At 38.4% G+C, this 22,256-nt stretch overlaps 2 protein-coding genes across 5 annotated transcripts in view; one reads left to right on the top strand and one right to left on the bottom strand.

Annotated features, from left to right (window-relative positions):
- Window positions 1–1,441, top strand: part of Drak (Death-associated protein kinase related) — a 156,779-nt gene extending 155,338 nt beyond the window's left edge. Inside the window, exon 7 of the mRNA XM_053770161.2 lies at window positions 76–1,441. Coding sequence (XP_053626136.1) covers window positions 76–252 — 177 coding nt within the window. The 3' untranslated portion in view covers window positions 253–1,441. The remainder of the gene's footprint in view (window positions 1–75) is intronic.
- Window positions 1,236–21,914, bottom strand: Hira (hira). Of its 4 annotated transcripts, none has more exons than XM_053770156.1 (20): window positions 21,758–21,914; window positions 21,404–21,577; window positions 21,012–21,173; window positions 20,628–20,785; window positions 20,409–20,517; window positions 19,709–19,869; window positions 18,223–18,391; window positions 16,775–16,869; window positions 15,929–16,093; window positions 14,709–14,851; window positions 13,930–14,088; window positions 12,547–12,745; window positions 12,132–12,234; window positions 11,434–11,553; window positions 10,349–10,495; window positions 9,406–9,502; window positions 8,253–8,390; window positions 8,022–8,149; window positions 7,199–7,290; window positions 1,236–6,053 (listed from the first exon to the last, which is right to left on the bottom strand). In XM_053770156.1, the coding sequence occupies exons 1-20, from the start codon at window positions 21,792–21,794 to the stop codon at window positions 5,916–5,918; spliced, it is 2,694 nt and encodes an 897-aa protein (XP_053626131.1). In that variant the 5' UTR covers window positions 21,795–21,914; the 3' UTR covers window positions 1,236–5,915. The 4 variants fall into 4 exon arrangements, with proteins under 4 accessions (XP_053626131.1, XP_053626132.1, XP_053626133.1 ...); XM_053770157.1 differs by having other exon boundaries at window positions 12,547–12,733; XM_053770158.1 differs by having other exon boundaries at window positions 13,930–14,073.
- Window positions 21,915–22,256: the final 342 nt, after the last annotated feature.

The raw sequence follows: 22,256 nt of genomic DNA, 5'->3' as shown, positions 1-22,256 counted from the left end.
TAGTTATATTAATATTTTAGAAAGACTGTCATAAAGTTAATGTAGACAGATTTAAAATGTCCGTTTTTGTGTCAGGTATCGCGCAAGTCCGCCCCGCCGCCGCCGTCGGTGCTGGCGCTGTGCAAGAAGTTCCAGCCGGACTACGAGAAGCCGGCGCCGCCCCCACCCGCGCGCCTCACGCCCCTCTCACCCCGCGACTGCGCGCTCCCCCCACCGCGGCCCCCCCGCCCCGATCGCGCCGTGCTCTGCTAGCACCAGCTCACACACACACACACACACACACAAACACACACGCCTGTACATACTTAGTTAAGTGCGTCTGCGCAAGGAATGACAACCTGTAATTTTCACCGCTCGGAAAATTGCGACGATTTATTTTTGACGTTTGCAACTTTAATGAATAGAACTGCTGTAGTTCTCATAGATTTCCTTTGTTTCTTCGTATAGAGAATATTATTTTTGTTCCAACAATTTTCATTTTTCAGTTGTATCATAATAGCAGATTTATGGGTTATAAGAATATATTTGCAGTATCAACGAAGTTGTTATTTTAGTCGTAAATATTTGTAACGTTGAGGTTTTGCGAACGGAGTGCTTAGAGCGAATTTCTAATTCGAACTCTATCGCCGATTGGCAGTGAGACACTGCTAACCAATCACGGAACGGCATTATGCGCGACGTTAACAACGCTGCATTGCGATTGGGCGCACTAAGCATAGACCAAACGCGAATTGTCATTCCGCGCGTGGACAGTTAAGTTAGTAGTGCGACTTGTATATTTTTAGTTCGGTAGGGACCCGATTACGCGAACCTAATCTACTTAATAGTAACCCGGGCAAAGGTTCGCAGCAATCGCGCCCCTACGCCGTGGTACAAAAGGCATAATTTCGCGTGCGCCGCCGCTGTACATACTAAGCTGCGCGCGCGTCACTACTTAGTTAATAAAATTGTTAAATGTGTCGATCACACCCTATAACATTATATTGTAGAATATAAGTGTTTAGATGATTTTAACAGAGTAATGTATGTTATGTAGGTTGAATTGAACCTTGATAACGGCGTTATGCCCTACTCGGGACCAAATTGTAGTCGCAGATTCCTTATTGGTGTAGATTATTCATGTTCGATGTGGAAATTTTATCACTACGAGTGATTTTGAAGGGTTGTTATTAGTCGAATTGTTGATGGATCTAGTGGAAGGACCATGAGCTCAAACTCGCGACTTAATTTTTATAAATTTTAATGAACTCACCGAGTGCCTTGTGCAGTTGTTTATGTAACTTTATATAGAATCATTCTCCATTTTGAAAATGCCTCTATTTTACCGGTGTTCGTGGACTCACGAGATTAATATTAACATTTGTCAACTTAACTTGAACATTGTGAGCGCTGTTGTGATCTTATAACCCATTTGTAAAAATAAATTATTGTGATACAAAAAGGTTGTTTCTTTATCATTCCCTTAACAATTCAGTAAATAAGGCATTTTTTTTGCAAATCTAAAGCATAATAAATAAAATTCAGAGTGTACGAGAATCGAAATCTTCAGGCCGCGGGCGCCCGTATCGTCTGTCCGCGAAACGGTTTCATTTCTCGTGCCATCTTTGTTACACCGCTTTGATATCTTGAGAGAGAAAGGATGAGAAGGCTGACCTCCCACAAGCAATGTCTTTCATTTTGTCAAGATACATTATGCATATGTGCATATTTTAAGTTTGCTGGCGTCGTGAACATTTTCTTCGGAACAAATGAATGATATTAAAATAACAACAAAATATTTATGAAAATTATTTATTTCTACAAACAGTCTTGCTGCATTAACGGCTCTTACATTGGCACAGTTCGCAGGCACTACAACCAAAGTAACATTTGCTGTTTAATATATTGTCATATATATGAGGTGCAACATGATACTACATTCCAATAACTACATATTCCGTTATATATTTATAATTATTGATTAAATAAATTCTATTTAATGTAGTCAATTACATATACAGTGAAAGCCTTGTCGAAAATCCATTTCTATGTTACGATTTGACGGACACTAGACGAAGCGCATTATGAAGTTTTAATATATACTGCTATAACAGTCCTGTGTCCGCCAAAGTGCGGAAAAACATAGTGAAAAGTATTTGTGTTTCTTAACTCATTAAATAGGAAATAAATTTGACTAGAAATTCCAAACACCGAGTATAGAAATTGAAATTTAAAAGAGAACGGAATAAATGTAAATTTGATTTCTATACATACGCAGCCATTAATCTAATTAATATATTTTAGTTTGAAATTAAATATTGGTTGCACTTATCAATCAAACAAGCCATAATTTGAAAAATCATAACTCACAAATGTTGGACCAATTGAACGTGTCCAAAATATGTAGCATAATTTATGTCAGAAATTTCTATTATCGTAAGTATGAACACTAATTAAATTTAAATGCACCTTTCGGATATATACTACGTTTTATGCCGACTATACATTATCGCCGGGTCCAGAGATGGACCCGACTGGCTGCGAGAAGGGCGGAGGCGCAGAGGGAGACTGAAAAGATGAGAGAGAAGAAAGAGACTGAAAGAGATTACGGGACGATATTGATGGGTTCCTGCGGGGCAACAGGCTGAAGGGGAGGTTTTTACCCAGCAGTGGGAAACGTCAACAACTAACAAAAAAAAACAGCCATAAACACTACGCAATGTCATATGCAAAAACGCATGCAAAAACATATGTCCGAGTTCGGCGACAGTGTGTAGCCAGCATTACAAATTACGTACTATGAACAGGTGATTATATATATATTTAAAACATAGTTCATCCTTAACCTACTTGGTGTATACTTGATATAGATATAATTCTCTCATACATGCAATGTGATTGAATGCACACTGCAAAAACCACATATAATAGTAAATATTTACAACTCGATTCAAAATGTGTAAATCTAGTTCCTTGGTCTTTTACGCTAGACCTCGTGTAGTGTTGCCACTCTATAGCCCACTATCGATAGTTTATCGCAGATTATCAAAGGAGTTGAAGCTGAAAAATAGCATCGATAGTATTTAGTAATAGATAGTTCATAATTTAACCGAAATAATTTATTTACCATTATTAAGTTTCTTCTTAAAAATTTTGGTACAGTACGTACCTTTCATCCCGGAAATATGACTACTCCCGTGGGAAATCACGCGGGCGAAGCCACGGGCCACGTTTATAAGTAACCTCGGCATTGTTCGACGGCGCAGAATAGTACAACCGACCGCCAACTCTGGCCGAATGAGAACATTAGTGAAATAACGAACTTATTGCTACTACATAAGATTTTAAATCCAAAAACAACAGGAGTCGTGCTATCTCGCTCATAATAATTGTACAATATTACACTTGAGGGCAACTCCAGACATGGCGCGTACGCATTAGCCAATAGCGATTGGCGCAGATGCACAAAAAATATTTCTGCGCAGGTACATAGGTGTAACTTATAAAAGTGGTAGTACTCTAGTTGCCATCAAGTGAAATTATACTTTTTTACATGTGTCAAAAACAAAAAAAATATAAATAACAAAAAATGTCTGCGGCTTGTATGACGTTCCAAAAGTCAAAACGAGTTTCAATTATACTTTAACCAGCTTTTGCCCGTGGATTTCCCACGGGAGTAGTTATATTTCCGGGATGAAAGGTACATAAAGGAACTATATGTATGCAAAGTTTAATGAGGATTGGTTGAGTAGATTGTTCGTAGCAAACAAAGTTTCTTTCGCATTTATAATATTAGTTAGGATTAGGATGGAAACTACTAAATATCACTATAAATAAAATTTAACAATTAAAATCATTTACATATTTTATTTTATACACAAGCAACAGCCTGAATTACGGCACTTAGTCTACTCTCCAACACGTCCAAGGCCCTTTGTAGAGTTTATTATTATTAAAATAGTAGTTTCGATAGTCTATTCTTCGATAAAATAATACTCAAGTTAACTATCGACAGTGAAAGTACAGAAGGCAACAAAGGTCTAGTGCCGGCTCCACACTATCGCGGTAAAGTTCGCGGAACTTTGACGGATTCGACATACATTGCTGGTGTTTCATTGCGGTAAATAAAAGCACTGATACCAACTAAGCAGTGTTCGTTAATACACGTCGGAGATAGTGTGTGGAGCTGGCATAATGTGACATACATTGGTGGGTGACTCGGAGATTCAAATCCCGCGGGATTTTGTCATCACATCATTTAAAAACATCTCATTGTCGACAATATCAGATTATTTTTCGATATTGCGACTTTCTAAGACAATAGAAATGTAATAATTAGCACACGGATAATAGAGGGCGTTGGTTAAAGAAAATTATTTATCGCAATTTTAAAAAAATCCATTTTACAATTAACAATATTATTATTTAAAATTAACATCATTTTGAGACGTAATATTGCTTGAATATGATTAAATATTTCAAATTCCATTAAAATAACTACATACATAATTGGTACTTAACACGAACCTTCTTTTAATTAAATATAGCTAACGTTTCCTGCGGTGTTGCAGTCAATTTAAATATTAAATACTCGATAAGAACAGGCGGCAATTCAAACCATTATATTAAAAAAATAATACGCATTAACACATCACACGTTGGCATCAGTTTTTGACAAAAATATCACCACATCGCTTAAAACTAAATATTTTTCGTATCAATATTATAACACAATTTTATATTTCCACGTTTCTATTGACGTCAATATGACGACAACTTCTGAAGTTACTATTCATTCGTCAATATAGTCCGGTTTTTGGGCAGGCCGAAAAAAGTTCAATGACCTGGATATGTATTGTTATTAATTCATCTCTCTCTCTCTCTCTTAATTGAGAGATTTCTTGAATTCTTTAGCCAAAGGTTGTCATACATGCCTAAAACTTTTTTTTTGCATTTCGAAGTTCCTATATAAAGGGACGGTAGGTAGTCGTAAAAGCCAAGTCAGACGCCTTTAGGCGACTTGAATAATAACCAGTATTAGCAAGAACACACTCGAAAAGAAGAAAGCAAAAATAATTTAGCGTTTATTTTCCTACCCTACAAACAAACTACGTCTTCCGTGCGGTTTTAAGAATACAGACATTGCGGTACTACCTGAGATGCTTGGACCTGACGTCCTACGAGTGAGGGGAAAATACAGAAAACCCATAGACAGAGAACACTATACACATCGTCATATTTGCAATTTCAGTCATTTCACTCTTACTAGAAATATAAATATGTAAGACGCGGGACAGGACGCTAATGTGTCGCGTGCCGACTTTTACAGTCTGTCAGGAAAGTGACGTAATTAAATAAGGGCGCTGTTTCCTGTTGGCCTTTTGGTATTGCAATGGCAAAATAACATAGTTCATCCACTTTCTTGACAGACTGCATAAAACCCAGCGCGCAGAACTGAGTAAAGTTAAATTTATACTTATGTGACTAGAGCAAAACAGTATCGCTTGTATGGAATAATATGGATATATTCAAATTCCGCTTGCGTCATGACTTTCAACAAAATTTGAACTATACTATTTCGTTTTGACAAGTCACATCACGTCACGTCACATACGAGTAAGTATAAATTTACCTTAAGCGGAATTTTTTTTTTCTTTTTTTTCACTGTCACAATATTGGTATGACGGATGACTAATAGCAACACCAAGGATGACTTGCACCAGTCAGCTTTGACTTTAAGCCGAGCGCCTTTGCATTATATGCGCAGGTTAAAGTCAACGTCAAAATCGACTGGTGCAATTCACCGTAACCGTAAACTGTGTCTCGACACGCTCACCGTATATAATTTTCTCAGTCAATGCAGAAAATCGTCACTTCGCGTTCCGTGTTCAGCCATATGCGCTCCGTCGGCTGGCTGGACCGAAACTGATGCGGCGTCAGTGGCCGTTCATGACGCCTTTGGTCTGCTTGAGGTCGTTCAGCTGCTCAGAGTACTCCGAGTACATTCTCTGCCAGCGCAGCTGCCGCACGAGGAGTGACAGCATCTCTTCTAGCATGTCGTGTTTTTTTATGCCCTGCAAGAAAAAGGGTTTGGTTAAAACATGTCGGCTATTGAATAAATCTTAAATAGTTAATTAATATTACTAGAGGCCCGTCCCGGCTTCGCTCGGGTAGTAACATTATTAATTATACCCCTAAACTTTCCTCAGGAATCACTCTATCTATTGGTGAAAATCTCATGAAAATCCGTTTGAGTTTATCGCGAACAGATAGACAGAGAGCGGTAGAGGACTTTGTTTTATAATATGTAGGGATTAAACACATGAATACTAATTGTTATGTGAAGGAAGTTTATACTCGACCAAACCAGTCGTTGAGAAATTTCACTAAAATATAGTTTGAATTACGGAGAAGGAAAGTTAATGCTGCCTGTCAGCTGTCAAGGGAACATTACGAGGCTATTAAGGGGCATGTGTCTCTTAATCGCCTCGTACGACATCCACAGGAGGACATGGAGTGGTCCTATTCTAGGGCAGGAACACACGCCACAATTAAACCTAAATAACCCTAGAAAAAAATAATAATCTTAACTGATAATAAATTAATAAATATTATAAATGCGAAAGTAAGTTTGTTTGTTTGTTACTTCTTCACGTAACATTGGAATGACATAGGGTACTTTTTGTCCCGAAATTCCGGGATTAACGGGAGCGAAGCACCGGGGCGCAGCTAGCTAGCTATAAAGAAGAAAGCGTTTGTGAGTTCGTATGTTTGAGGCGGGCAATCTCCGAAACTACCGAGCCGATTTCAAAAATTCTTTCACCATTAGAAAGGTACATTATTCAAGATTACTTAAATTACTTAAAATTTCCACAACAAAAATTTTAGTGGTAGGTCGTTGACGTTTTCGAGCCAACGCGAATCTCAACTGTTTTTGTTCAACGAGCAACTAGTTACTAAAGTTTGATATAACAACACGGCTTTGTTTTTTTCATATGATTGGTGGCGTTTTTGGCTCAACGTATTGCACGTAGGCAAAACAGTTAAGAACAATAAATAATAAGTCAGAAACAATTTCAGTCTTTTTCACACTACAGTTCTACGTACGGTTGTATCCGTGGTGCGCCATGTCTTGGAAGCAAACCATTTGGGCATTCCGATTAATTTTGCAGTACTACAAAAAGCCCCGGGCAACGTCTAGTGATAAATAAAAACTTACCAATATTGTGGATTGCCATTTCTTGGGCGTTGACGTACAATGACTGGGGCCTAACATGTCGTCCAATATATTTCTTAATTGGTCTTCCGTGCCTGAAACACGAGTGAGATTTTAATCGTTAAAGAATAATTGGTTTAAAAGTGCAGCTTAATGCAATAATATCAATACACTTTGCCAAATAAAATTGTATAAAAATTTATTATGAATTTGTGTGAAGAAACATTATTTTTAACCCCCCAAAACGCAAAAAGAGGGGTGTTATAAATTTTGACCGCTAAGTGTGTCTGTCTGTCTGTGTACGGGTGAACCGATTTGGATGCGGTCTTTTTAATTTGATAGCAAATTTTTATGCGGTGGTTCTTAGATATGTTTGATCAAAATCGGTTCAGTCGTTAAAAAGTTGTAGCGAAATGAATATTGAAAGTCGGGGGTTGTTTTAATTTGTCTAACAAATAAACTTCACTGAAATTTGTTTAGATCTTATTTGGATATCTGTTTGGGTTACAGGCACAAACTTATTAAGTACGAGGACTTCAGATTTCAGATTGTATTTGCGGTGGTGAATGCAGTTTCTCAACAATCACACCACCCGCACTAGTTGTCATAAAGTCATATTTAGGGTCGGTGCACACTACACTCGCAGTATCCGACTTTCCAAAGCGTGACAGTAAAAAAAATAGAGGGCTTAGTGCGGGTTTGCATTTCACTTCTCACCATCGAATCGATTCGAAGTGACACGCAGCGAACCAATCAGCAATGGCGCACTGTGATTGGTTAGCTGCGTCTCACTGATGTGAATAACAAAGTCGCACTAGCTGCTGACCGTGGCTGACGAGGTGCGAGAAGAGCGAGGTGAGCCAGTGGCGGTAGTGCGCCGCCAGCCGCAGGTGCAGGCACGACGACACCTGCGTCTCCAGCCAGCTGCGCGCCGCGCCTGCGCTGTACTTATTGCTGCAAATGTACACATGCTGCTGTAATAGTCATGTCAGATGCCTTTAGGCAACTCAAAATATGACGTAATTGTCAGAAATAACGCACGAGATAAAGAACAGACCTGGTGAGGAAGCTGCTCCGCTTGGGCTTGTGTTCGTAGAGGGCGCTGGCTCCGGCTGGCAGCGACCTGGGCACGCGCGTGGCGGTGTGCACGGACCCGGCGCGGCACACCGGGTCGCATGAGTCCGCCCACACCACCCTACACACACAGTGCACCAATAACTTTATTTCTTTAAACTTTATTGCACAACATAAAAGTTAACAAAAAAAAATAAATCATTTATTCAGAAATAAGGCCTTCACAGGCACTTTTTCACGTCATATTTTAAATTAAATGATATACCAAATCTATACTATTATTATAAAGAGGTAAGCGTTTGTGAGTTTGTATGTTTGAGGCGGGTAATCTCCGAAACTACCGAACCTTCAAAAATTATTTCACCATTATAAAGGTACATTATCCATGATTGCTATAGGCTATATTTTATCTTAAAATCTCCGCGGAATCGAAGCCCCGGGCAACATTTAGTCTCATACAAAACGGCAGATGCAAAATACAAAATCTACTGGACGGATTGGTATGTAATTTGGTACACGGGTAGAACAACACATAGGGTACTTTTTATCCCGAGCTATTTACAATATTATTTATTTATTTATATTTGGGAAACAAACAGTTACATAGAAAAACAATAAAATGTAACTTAACTATTACAAAAACCAATAAAGTTTCCACTAATTACTGGTATAAATTTATCGAACAGACACTAAAATTCAGTGTGTTAAATGTTAGTTAATACAAAAAACAATACAAAATTAAAATATTCCTCAATAACTTGGGCATTAAATGAAATAATTTCTTTTTTAAATGTACTATATTGATAATGTAAATATGTCCAAGTCGTTATTATAATTATTGTAATTTTGGCGGGCGCGGTATTAATTTAATTTTATACTAGTTGTTCGCCGCGACCTTAGACCTCGCGAACACAATATTTTCATACAAAATTGTAAATTTTTATACAAAACTGAACCGATTTTGATGCCCCACGAAATTAACAATTCTATTGGCATATCATAACTTTTAAATTTCATCAAAATCGGACCAACGGTTCGAAAGTTATCGCGTCACATAGATACATGCAAAAAATGTATTTTTGCCCCAAGTAGAATGTTAGATATCAATGATTGCTACCAATTTATTATCAACTCACCATGCACACAGCTTCTTACTGTATATGTAGCTTTTACTATTGCTAAGTGAGATCAATGGGTTGCCGTCCTCCAATAAGGTGCAGTTTGTGACCGTTACTGGAAAAACACAATACACTTTCAAACAAAGCATTGATTTAAAAAAAAACATTTTTTTATCCTTTTCGTCCAGATGATATAATAAATAAAATTAATTGATTAAAAAAAATATATTGCAATCTGTCTCATGAGACACTTAAATTAATTTTGTCCTGGCAGATGTTTACGAGGATCGCTATCCTCTGACACGTCTTCACACGTGAATCAAGTGAAGAATTTAATTCATCGTCGTGGAAATTTTTTTTTTTCAAAGTATATAGGGAATCATACAGATTCAGTTAGCTCGAAAGTAAATTCGAAACTTGTGTTATTGGATACAGACTCGACGATACGTATATTCTATAACATATATAAATAAACATCCCAAAGCCAGCCAGGTCAATCCGAAAAAGATAATTCTCCATGTTGACCTGACCGGGAATCGAACTCGGGACTCCCAGCGTAGCAGGCCGGCATGGTGATCATTAAGGCCACGGACGTCTACTATTCTTCTTCATAGTCGTATTCCTCATGGCTGAGGGTCGTGGTCATTACGTGGAAAGAAACACACACAACAACTTTCTTGGCATTAGTAGTGGAGTGGTTTGCCATTGCCTTCTCCATTTCACATTTCACACAAGTTAATAATAATAATCAACCAGTGTGCAGGTTTCCTCACGACGTTTTCCTTCATCGGAAGCAAGTGGTGGTCGATGAAAACTACTACACATGAGTCAGATTGGTATACAAACTCATGTGGCACGAGTAGGATTCGAACCTGGGACCTTTCGATCCATAGGCGGGCGTCTTAACCATTACACCACCACCGCTTCACCGGTCTACTATTGATCTACGTTTAATACTCACCGCCTTCGGTCAACAAACTCCTGAAGCTCAAAGGTCGCACGAGGCAGACGTCGCCGGCCATATCCCATATGGCGAGTTCAGCGGTGGTGGTCACCACTGCAAGCGTGTCCCCCGATATTGTCAGTTTTGCCGCTTGGGACATCAACGCTAAAACAAATTTTTGCCACAACTCTTTATTGTCGTCAAGAGAGATCTTATGGCATTTAACGCATGACCAAACGCGCGTGTCAGTGCCGCAAACGGTTGTGGAGTTCCCTCGTCGTGAGCCGATCCGGGGCTGCACCAACGGGACATGCATATCATAATCGCCACTAAAACGAGCATAGCGAACTCTGAAAACTCTGAATGAGGTTGCTAATATTTATTCGGAAGCTCCTTGACAGAAACCTTCTACTCATCTGTCATATTGTAAACCTGTCATTTTGCTAATCTGTCTTTTTAATATACTGACCATTTGTGACAAATTACTAATAACTGAGGATTTGCAAATCTGTCGTGCATTCTGACGTTCTTGGCCCAAACCATTCACACGGGCAACATTGTATGTAATAAGTTATATGTAGGCAGTTCGTAAATAGTTATAGGGTATTATGTAACCTTCATTATGTACGCTATTGTATTGGAGTATATATGTAACGATAGTGTATTATGTATTGAATAAACAAATAAATAAAATTATAACGCATTGTCATGGAAACTGAAGCGACGTGGGAAATTTATTATACATTTTGACTGTTCCTTCACTCGCGAGTTGTGGCGAGTGTGTCTAATGAAATTTGATACTTACAACAGAACCAAACGCATCAGAAAAAACGCGACTATATTGCAAGACTACAACACCAACTCACAAAATCACACTTCATTGCCTTCGTATTGATTCGTGAAAAATTCCATTTTAACATAGTCACCCTCGTCAGAAAGGACGCACCAAGATTTCAAACGCTCTCTCCCAGCACGCGTTTATAGTCACAGTGAACCTTCCAGATGTACGGAGTAACTACTAATTCCATGTAATATGCAGCTTATTACAACTTTTCCTGACCACCTTGAAGTTGTGAAATATATGCGACAGTACGTAGACTCACCCAGCGGGGGCAGAGCCCTGCAGGCGCCGCCGCCGGCCAGCCGGAACACGTGCAGCACTGCGTCCGCTGTGCACAGCGCCGCCCAGCGCGCGTCACACGCGACGCACGTCACTGCGCTGCCTACAGAACCAATTACCGCTTTATTCTTTATTTATTTCAACTGATGTCTTTGTTTCGAAAGGTGCCGGGTTCGAATACCATATGAGTTTAGTATACCAATGTGATTCTGATTTTATATAACTAGCTGCGCCCCGGGGCTTCGCTCCAGTGAGAATTTCGGGATAAAAAGTACCCTATGTGTTATTCCAGGTTATATTCTACCCGTGTAACAAATTTCATAACAATCGGTCCAGTAGAACTTGCGTAACAAACAGTTAGACATACATACATACATACATACATACATACATACATACATACACACATCACAAACTATCTACCTTTCAAATATCATCAAAATCAGACTAACGGTACGAAAATTATCGCTTTACAAACATTACAACATACATAAAATGTATTTTTGTCCCAAGTCGATTTGTAAAAAGGAGAGGGGGGAGGGGGTAGCAATGTATTTTAGCAACGCGAGCGTTGGCTATGATTGGACGTTGTAGGTCATCGCGCGATATTCTCGCCTCATCATTGGTCGTCGCGGCGTACACTGAGTATTTTATCTAAGTGAATGATAGATAGTAACTTACCTAAGTAACACTCCCATACTGGATCATTGAGTATGGAGTTGTTAGGTATCAGCTGCAACTTGGACAGGGTGCCGTAGTGTGTGTTGCACGCTTTGTTCACAACCTGGAAATATTTTGGTAACACTGATCGTTACAATGCTCTTTTATTTATAAATGTTTTTATCGATTGTTTTCATTAAACTTAAAATTGTTTTAGGTATAGTTAACTCCTCAAGTCGAAAGTTAGTATAATACTAGCGAACCATCCCGGCTTCGTTCAGATAAAACCATGACAAAAAGTAGCCTGATACTCCTGAAGGTTTCGTCTGTCCCTGAGCCAAATTTATCTAAATCAGCCCAGTAGTTCTTATCGATTACAAACAAAAATACAAATATATTCTCTTTATGATATTAGTATGGATGTAGTGTTTATCACCTGTAGCCTGTGAGAGCCCGCGGCGCGGACCACGGGTCCGGCGGAGCCCAGCGGCGGGGGCGCCAGCGCGGGGGCGCTGGGGGGCGCGCGGGGGGCACCGGCGCCCGCGCGCTTGCTGGACAGCTGCTGCGCGCAGGGGCCCGGCAGCGACGACGCGCTGCGCTTGCGCAGGCGGCTGTCTAGACCGCTGGGGAAACAACTACTTTGTTGAAAGAACATTTTTTTTACAAAGGGGAGGGGTTAAAATCTTACAAAAATTATAAATGCGAAAGTTTGTGAGGTATGTGTGTGTGTCAATGCTTCAAGTAGATTTTGCGTGAAAGAGTTACAAACACACACACATCCTCTCAAACTTTCGTATTTATAATATTAGTAGGTTATATTTTGCACATAGCATTCTCTGTATGACCCAAATGTCGATTGTTAGATAATGCTTTTAGCGTTAAGTCCGCCCATTATTATGTGAAAGTAAGTTTGTTTGTTACCACTTCACCCTCTATCTACTTATCCAATTTTCTTGAAAATTTACATACATGTAGTTTGAAGTACGGGAAAGGACATAGTGTGACCTTTCATCCCAGAAAAAAATACTGTATCCATGGGCGAAGCCGTGGGCAAAAGCTAGTTGTGTAATTACTGTTCATTCGTACAGGTGGTATGTTGTCATGTATTTTACTAACTGCCCCAAAAAACATAATTTGGCTCGTTTTTACATTATGTGTGATGAATATTTTGAACAAATTGATACAATGTCTACGCAGACCGCAGATGGACGCACTCAGCAGCACCATGCCGTCGCGTAATCGATATTGTTGACGGAAATAAAGCTTAAACATTTAAATAAACAATAACCATATGGTCTGATGCCGTCTAGAACCAATCTGTGTAGCCATGCTGTTAACATATGTGCAATACATACAATTTGTTAAATCTCAACTGGGGTGTTTTGGACATATTTGACGATAGCTTGAATGTCTTTGAACGTAAATAAATCACACAGATTGAGCCAGCCCCAAAGTAAGTTCGAGACTTGTGTTATGGGATACTAACTCAACAACATATACATATATAAACATTCAAAACCAGGGCCAATCAGAAAATGGCGCAGTGGTGAAGTGCTTGCCTCTGAATCGAGAGGGCCCGGGTTCGATCCCCGGTCGGGTCATGATGGAAAATGATCTTTTTCTGATTGGCCCGGGTCTTGTATGTTTATCTATATATGTATTTGTTATAAAATATAGTATCGTTGAGTTAGTGTCCCATAACACAAGTCTCGAACTTACTTTGGGGCTAGCTCAATCTGTGTGATTTGTCCTAATATTTTTATTTATTTATTTTACTGTTGGTGTGCCTTAATAAATAGATAAATAAATAATAACTAACTTGTCGTTGATGTGGACGGCGTGGTTGCTGACGTTGGGCTGAATGACGATGTCCCTCACCTCCACGCGGATGCGGGACTTGCTTTGCGAGGACGTGCTGAAGCAGTTCTCGGGGCCGCCGCCCGGGAGGGAACCCAGCGACTCACTGCAATACAATTGGCTAGGAACTTTCGTTTTGATTACCATTCGAAGGCCCTTATGTTATTAGAAAAAAAAAACTGTGATAATGACAATACTTTCAAAGATATGACAAAAATAAAATCACACATTTTTTGACTCGTCCACATGCTCCATACCAAATGACATGTAGGAGTGACGTCACAACGTGCTAAAATGTACGCTAAGAAAGCTATGTTTGTTCGACAGCTACATTGAATATTATGTTTATGGTAAAGACTTTTTAATAAAAATTGTTACAAAAATTTAGTTTTTTATGATGGTTAAATTTATTTTTATAATTTCATAATTTTAAAAAAGAAAGTTTCACACAGCCGAAACTACTTGGCGTAGAAAGCTGAAATTTGGTGTGTAGGTTCCTAATACAGACTAAGGAGTAGCGAGTTTGAGTTTGTATGTTTGAGGCGGGTAATCTCCGAATATAACGAACCGATTTCAAAAATTCTTTCACCATTAGAAAGGTACATTATCCAAGATTGCTATAGGCTATATTTTATCTCAAAATTCCCACGGGAGCGAACGGGAGCGAAGCCCAGAAGTTAATAAATAAAAATACAAAAATACAACAATGTATACATATATATATATATACATCAGTCTTACTTGGCATCAGCCTGTGTGAGCGGTATGAACACGGGGGTGATCCTCCTCTTGCCGTCAGAAGTCCTCGTCTCTATCTGCCTGTCCATCGGCCGCAGCAGCGGGGACGCGGGGGACGCTGACAGCGAGGGTGCTGACACTCGGGACTGGAATAAAGATCCAATTCTATATTAATTTATTAAACTAGTTGAAATGGATTTGTTATACATGTAACACAATGCTTTTTAACTTATTTTTGAAAATAATTCAAAAATTTGTAATAATGATATGAAAAAATTCTGGAATCGAATTCAATTTCCGGCCGATTCCAGAATTCATCTCATTATTATTATCAAAAATGTTATACTAGTTGTTCGCCGAACTTTGACCTCGCGAATACAATTAATTTTTATAAAGAGGTAAGCGTTTGTGAGCTTGTATGTTTGAGGCGGATAATCTCCGAAAATACCGAACCCATTTCAAAAATTCATTTACCATTAGAAAGGTGGATTATCTAATATTGCTATAGGCTATATTTTATCTCAAAATTCCCGCCGGCGACATTACATTAAAATCAGACCAACGGTTCGAAAGTTATCGCCTTATAAACAAACAAACAATCAAACAAACAAAAAATGTATTTTTGCCCCAAGTTGAGCTGAACTGTGACAAGGTGTTTATAGGCACGGATCCGTGCCAAGTATGTTGAAAGGTTGAAGCCACGAGTACACTAGAGAACATTTGACGCGCATTGATTCGACTGAAATAGTACATCTTCGATCTCATTCTATTTGAATTGTAACGAAAAGGAAAGAACGATATGTCGCGCGTCAAATTGTTTCCTAGTGTATTCGTGACTTAATGTGTACGCACTGTCATCGTCATATCGAGTGTGTTATTGCTAACACTGGTGTCAGATTTTATTCGAGTCGCCTAAAGGCATCTAACTTTTACGACTACTTACCGCCATTTAGTGGCAGGCAGGCACACACACTAGTGAACTAAACCAGTGTGCAGGTTTCCTCAAGATGATTTCCTTCATCGGAAGCATGTGGTGGTCTATGAAAACTACTATATATGAATCAGATTGGTATACAAAATCATATGACACGAGTACGGATACGAGCCTGAGACACTTGGATTCACAGGCGGGCAGTCTTAACCATTACACCACCACCGCTTCGAAAACAATAATCGCTGGTAGTCTGGGGGCATAAATAGACGAGAGTAGGTAGAATATATACTTGTGACTTGTCAGCTTTGGGCGTGGTGTCCAGCTGCGGAGCCCCGGGCTGCTGTCTCTCTCGCGCCAGCATGATCTCCGCGCACTCCACCAACAGGTTGGACGTCAGCTCCCCGCCCCCCGAATTGGCGAGACATTTGCCGTAGATCTTCTCGTAGAATGCGTTCTGAGAGCGGGTTTGCATTTTATTTGTCACTATCGATTTGATACGCAGCGAACCAATCGCGTTGCGTATTGTTGTCGTTGCGTCATTACGGCGCATTGTTATTGGTTAGCTGCGTGTCACCGTGAATCGAATCGATGGTGAGATTTAAATGGCAAAGTCGCACACTGTTTCACGTGAAAAGATGTGTTAAGTATTGCATAAGAAAACAAATTTCTGTTTTAAAAATAATAATTTGTCGCGTGAAGTTTGTTAAGCGATTTTTCACCTGCGCTTTGAAGTTAGCGGTAGACTTAGTTTAAATTTAAGACGTCAATAAGTGAATGTGATATACATTCCCTTATTTACGTCATTTGAAGTTGAATAATTTATTTTTAATTTAAAAAAAAAAAGAGAACTTAATCCCAAATAAGCCTGTGTTTTTCTTGATATTTCGATTATTAGTATTTTGTTTTTGGTGCAATAAAGTGGTTGTACTTACTTACATACTTATCCTGTTATTCACAAAAAGTATGTTTTGTCACTATCGCACTTTACAAAATTTGGCATTGACGGTACGAGACAAAACATATTAAAATATTCTTTAATTTTTTTTACTCAATGAGTTCTTCAACGAAAAGAAGCTTAATTGTTACAACTGCTATAGCAGCCGTGTGTCCGCGCGTGATAGTTTAAAAAGCATACCTTTTCATCTTTTGAAAGTGGGGTCCCGATTTCTTTGTTAGTGAATTGTATACACGCGACTGAGCCGTCCGTACTGCAAGCGAGGAGATTCAAACCTAGAAAAGAAATTTCATAAAGAAACATGTTTAAAGCTTTTTGAAAAAAAAAAATTCATACGTAAAATAATTGCAGGAAAGCTTCATATTATGTATATACGACTTAAATTTTTATCATTAAAAAAATATATATTTATAAGATATATTTTTAAATTTTGAACTTGCTATGGAGAGAGATGAGTGGAAAAATAAGATAAATATAAAAAAAAACATTTTTTTTTTTATAATATGGTAAGTATTTTTTGAGTGATAACTTAGTGATGACTAATGTTGACTAATTCTTTTTACGACTGAAATTCAAATTCAAATCATTTATTCAGAAATTAGACCTTCACAGGCACTTTTTCTCGTCAATCTTTATATTTATAGTTATTTCTCACAAGCTACAAACTACTGGCATTTCGGAACGACCACTGCTGAGAAGAAATGCCGAAAGAAACTCATTTGAACAGTGTTGGTCCCTATCATGCCAGATCGGCTTACCATTATTTGTTTCTTACAATGTTTTTTTTCTTTCTAATAATATATATATATATATATATATATATATATATCTTCTGACAAACAGAAAACAGAGAGCTATATAATTTACTGCATGTGTTTTTGTTTGTTTGTTACCTATTCACGCTTTATATACTCGATCAATCTTATTGAAATATCTCATAAAGTTACGAATATATAAGCAACTTTTTGTTACGGAATAAAGTGGGATTTGCGATAAAGGTTTTTAGTTCTACAAAATGTAAATAGATGGCCTTGAGTGTAGTAAATCGTTCAGGAGTCTCCTCGTTCCCTTGTCTACATGCTTAAGCACAATTCAAGTTAAAGAAAAAAAAAATCCCTTTAATATTTATTACGAATACAAATAACATTTACTCTGTTAAATAAAACTTTTTTATTTTTCATTTATGGAGATCAACAAACAATTTTACATAATCTTTATTTAATATTTATAATTTTTAAGAGGTGGTGTATTGGTTAAGACGACCGCCTGTGGATCGAAAGACAACAGGTTCGTATCCTACTCATGCAATATGAGTTTGCATACCAATCTGACTCATATACAGTAAATTTCATAGACCACCTCTTGCTACTGGCGAAGGAAAACATCGTGAGGAAACCTGCACACTGGTGGACAGTTTAGTTCACTAGTGTGTAAGATGCGACTACCTGCCAGGTGCCTACTAGGTGGCGGTAGGTAGTCGTAAGTCATGTCAGACGCCTTTAGGCGACTTGAATGAAATCTGACACCAGTGTTAGCAATAACACACTCGATATGATGATTATTTTTAAGAATTAATATTATATACATCAAGAATCTACATTGTAAAAAACTTATAGATGTAGACTCACCATCGGAGCTCCAAGAAATGTCGAGCACGGAGTCCCCGAACAAGTCGTGGACCACGACCAGCGGCCGCTTGAGCGACGTCAGCCAGATGGACAGCGCGCGGTCACGCGACCCCAACGCCGCGCAACAGTACTTCTTTCCCTCTTTCACGAATATGTTATTGTTGAATCTCTAAAATACGATAACAGTTACATTATGTGAACGACAATAATGTCTGGCCCAAGCATGGTGCAGTATCCTCATAAGATATGTAATTGATTTATGACATTATTACGTACGTTTTGTACATTTAGCTTTTTATTTATATATATATTTTGTGTGACAATTTTCAATAATTTTATTGGAAATACATATTTTATTTATTTATTCAAATTTTGACATGTTTAATAATGATGTAAATTCGTCCTCCTAATTTTTAATATATATTTAAGACCTATATTTGTTAATTGACGTCCTTGGAGAAAAGACTGCGGTGAAGTTTGTTGCGCCGCTTCTTCTTCACTTGCGCTTTGGAAGCCGGCAGTAGACTTAGTTTAAGTAATTTTTTTGACGTCAATAAGTGATGTATATCATCCTAAATTGAATAAAGAATTTTGAATTTGAATTTGAGTTATGAGCATAGATGTAAATATAGTATAGGCTGAAAATTATGAGGACAGTTCATCATTTTCAGTCTATATCAAAATAGGCCTCTCTTTTTGTTCAGCAGTGTTCTTTTTTAGATTGACCTGGGGTCTTGGATTTGGGGCTAACTCAATCCGATCAACTTATGTCATATTCCTATTTAATTGAACAATCAATTACTTACGATTAAGACCATGGATGGGCGCTTATAAGAAATAAGTACAGAATAGGGACATTGTACTTTTACTTTTTCTATATCTCACGCGCGGTCGAGATATCGTTCCGTGCTCTTGTCCGTACCAAATAAATTTTTCTACTGTTTCAGGCCTCTCTCACTTTGTTATAATTTAAATATGGAATGGAATAATGCAATTGTTATTAACCATTTATTATTTCCTTCCTGTATGACGACCTCGGTGGCGCAGTGGTAAAGTGCTTGCCACTGAACCGAGAGGTCCCGGGTTCGATCCCCGGTCGGGTCATAATGGAAAATGATCTTTTTCTGATTGACCCGGGTCTTGGATGTTTATCTATATATGTAATTGTTATAAAATATAGTATCGTTGAGTTAGTATCCCATAACACAAGTCTCGAACTTACTTTGGGGCTAGTTCAATCTGTGTGATTTGTCCTTATATATTTATTTATTTATTTATTCCTGGTTGTGGACGGCAGCGCAAGCACCAGACGGGTGAGCGGTCCGGCTATTCGGAACCATTTCAACAATTTCCTCGTAATAACTAACCAATGTATTGAATTTAATAAAACTGAAAATCCCTGTTCGCATTTCAATTAGTGTTAAATGCAGGTGATAAACGATACAATAGCGCACGAGGTGAGAGAGAAGTATGTATAAGGTCTCACCGCACAGGTGACAGCCTTCCTGTGTCCCACGAAGTCCTTGTCGCAGCGCCAGCCGTCGCGCTCCACCACCTGCGCGGTGGGGCCGCCGCCGTTCATCGCGTGCGCCGACACCACGTACTGCCCGTCCGGGGACCACGACAGACGCAGCACGTGCGTTGTGCCTGCGACCACCAATAAATAAATAAATATATATGGACAAATCACACAAATTGAGCTAGCCCCAAAGTACTTGAGTTATGGGATACTAAATCAACGATACTATATTGCATAGCAAATACATATATAGAAAAACATCCAAGACCCGGGTCAATCAGAAAAAGCTAATTTTCCATCACGACCCGGGACCTCACGGTTCAGAGGCAAGCATTTTACGACTACACCACCGAGGTCGTCAAATGGTCATCGGTTCTAACCTTTACTTATCCCAATCCTAACTAATATTATAAATACGAAAGTAAGTTTGTTTGTTACCTCTTCACGCATTACCTACTGAACCTGTTATGAAATAACCTGGAACATAGGGTACTTTTTATCCCGAAATTCCCACGCGAGCACAAACTAAACAAATTAAAATATATATCATAAGGACCAATTACTATACTACTTAAATAAATATTTTCACTTATCAGTCCAAGAAGTAAATACAATTGATTTTTTCAATTGATTTCACTAAACCAATGTAAATAAAAGTTGTACCTACCTCCACACTCATCAAATGGCTCTGTTATGACTGTTTCCGGTGCCCAGTCTGCTGTCTTCCAAACTCTGAGAGATTTGTCATCTGATTGCGAAGCGATATATTTGCCAACCTAAAAAAAAAAATATTTTTAGATATACTAATAAATTTTTGTAGTAATTTTTTATCAACCAAAAAACTCTTGTAATTTTTACTAAATACATTTCTATGACCAAGACTTACTGGGTCCCAAGCGACACCCTTCACAAGACCTGTATGCCCGTTTAGTACGCACACCATTTCCGGAAACTTCTCAGCATTCCAAATAATAATGGTGTTGTCGACACTGCAGCTAGCTAGCCATTTGTCTAGTGGAGACCACGCCAGGTCCAGTACGTCACCTAAAAAAGAAAATTATTCATTAAAGTCATTATTGTTAAAGACTTGTGTAAATAAAATCAAATAGTCTTGTTCAAAATTCAAATATTCTGTACATTTGAAAAGTCATAATTACATACTTGTTGAAACATCGTCATTCCAATATGCCACCTTATGTATATGTAGTATATGTGTTTAAATATGAAAAAAATATCTCCCATTTGCTTACTAAATAAACTTAAAACTAACCCGCATGTCCTCGTAGCGTAGACAGGCATCTCCAGGTCTCCGCCTTGTATTTCCCCGCTGCCCCTGCCGCAACACTGAGACCCCAGACCATTACCAGCCTGTCGTCACCACCAGATGCAAGATAGCGGCCACCATTACTCCATCGAACACAGTTGACACATGCTGTACATGTACATTTATTTAGACTATTGGATGATGACATTAAAAATATAAATACTTTGAAACTAAAAAACTTTTCTTAAATTTTATTGTCCGAAAGAAATTATCTAACTATCTATATATCAGAAGAGGCAACGAGAAGTCAAATCACATCTGTATATTTTTTTCTAGTCTAGTGATATCAGATCAACTTGGATAACATTTGAAAAACATTGAATTTATTTAAAACAAACCTAAATGATTGTCCATTTGGCACAGCATCCTGGGTATGTTCGGGTCCACCTCCACCGACTCGTCTAGCACCGAATTGAGGTTCCATACCACAACGCGCCCTGAGTCGCCGCCCTGACCGCCGGTGGCAAATCGCTTGCCCGCAGGATGGATATCCACCGAAAATATAGGTTTATCTACAAAAATATAAGAGTATTGACCTCAAAATCAATAACTAATAGGTCACTCGATCTATAGCAACACTGCTACATATATAAATGAGGTAAATGTCCAGCATTTTATCGGATTTTACATCTGTAAATAACAACAATCACACATGCAAAGTTTTGAATTCCAATAGTAATTGAGATGGTTACCTTCATGATTGACCCAACTGGGTTTTAAAAGCTTCATTTATGATGGATTTCAAACTCAAATTAAATGAAAATATGGAAATCCACCGTCCACTTTATTTAATTCCATGAACTAAACAAACTCAACAAGCGAGATCAAGCAAACACAAGACTTTACATGACATTAGGTATATGACATTGACAACCGGAAACGCAAAAGTTACTCTATGGAAAACTAATCTAATAAATAATAAACTCTCTTTCATCCTAGCGTACGTAATCTCGTTTCACATTTATAAGAACAATATTCTTCTTATATATCTGTGTCTCGTCTGCATTCTCGACTGTGATACGCAAAGCGCAGGGTTCTCGTAGTGTTCATTTCCTATTAAATTTTGATGTTGTGCTTTTATGACCGACCGCCTGCTGACGTCAATTCTTTTTGGAATACTCTTGTTGGTTACTTGTTCCTGTAGCTACGGAACTATATCTGCGGAGACATTCATGAAAGTAGGTACCTATG

Source organism: Plodia interpunctella, chromosome 3 (genome assembly GCF_027563975.2).
Source record: "Plodia interpunctella isolate USDA-ARS_2022_Savannah chromosome 3, ilPloInte3.2, whole genome shotgun sequence".
In the NCBI taxonomy this organism is placed as follows: domain Eukaryota; kingdom Metazoa; phylum Arthropoda; class Insecta; order Lepidoptera; family Pyralidae; genus Plodia; species Plodia interpunctella.
This window is presented reverse-complemented; position numbering and strand designations above follow the sequence as displayed.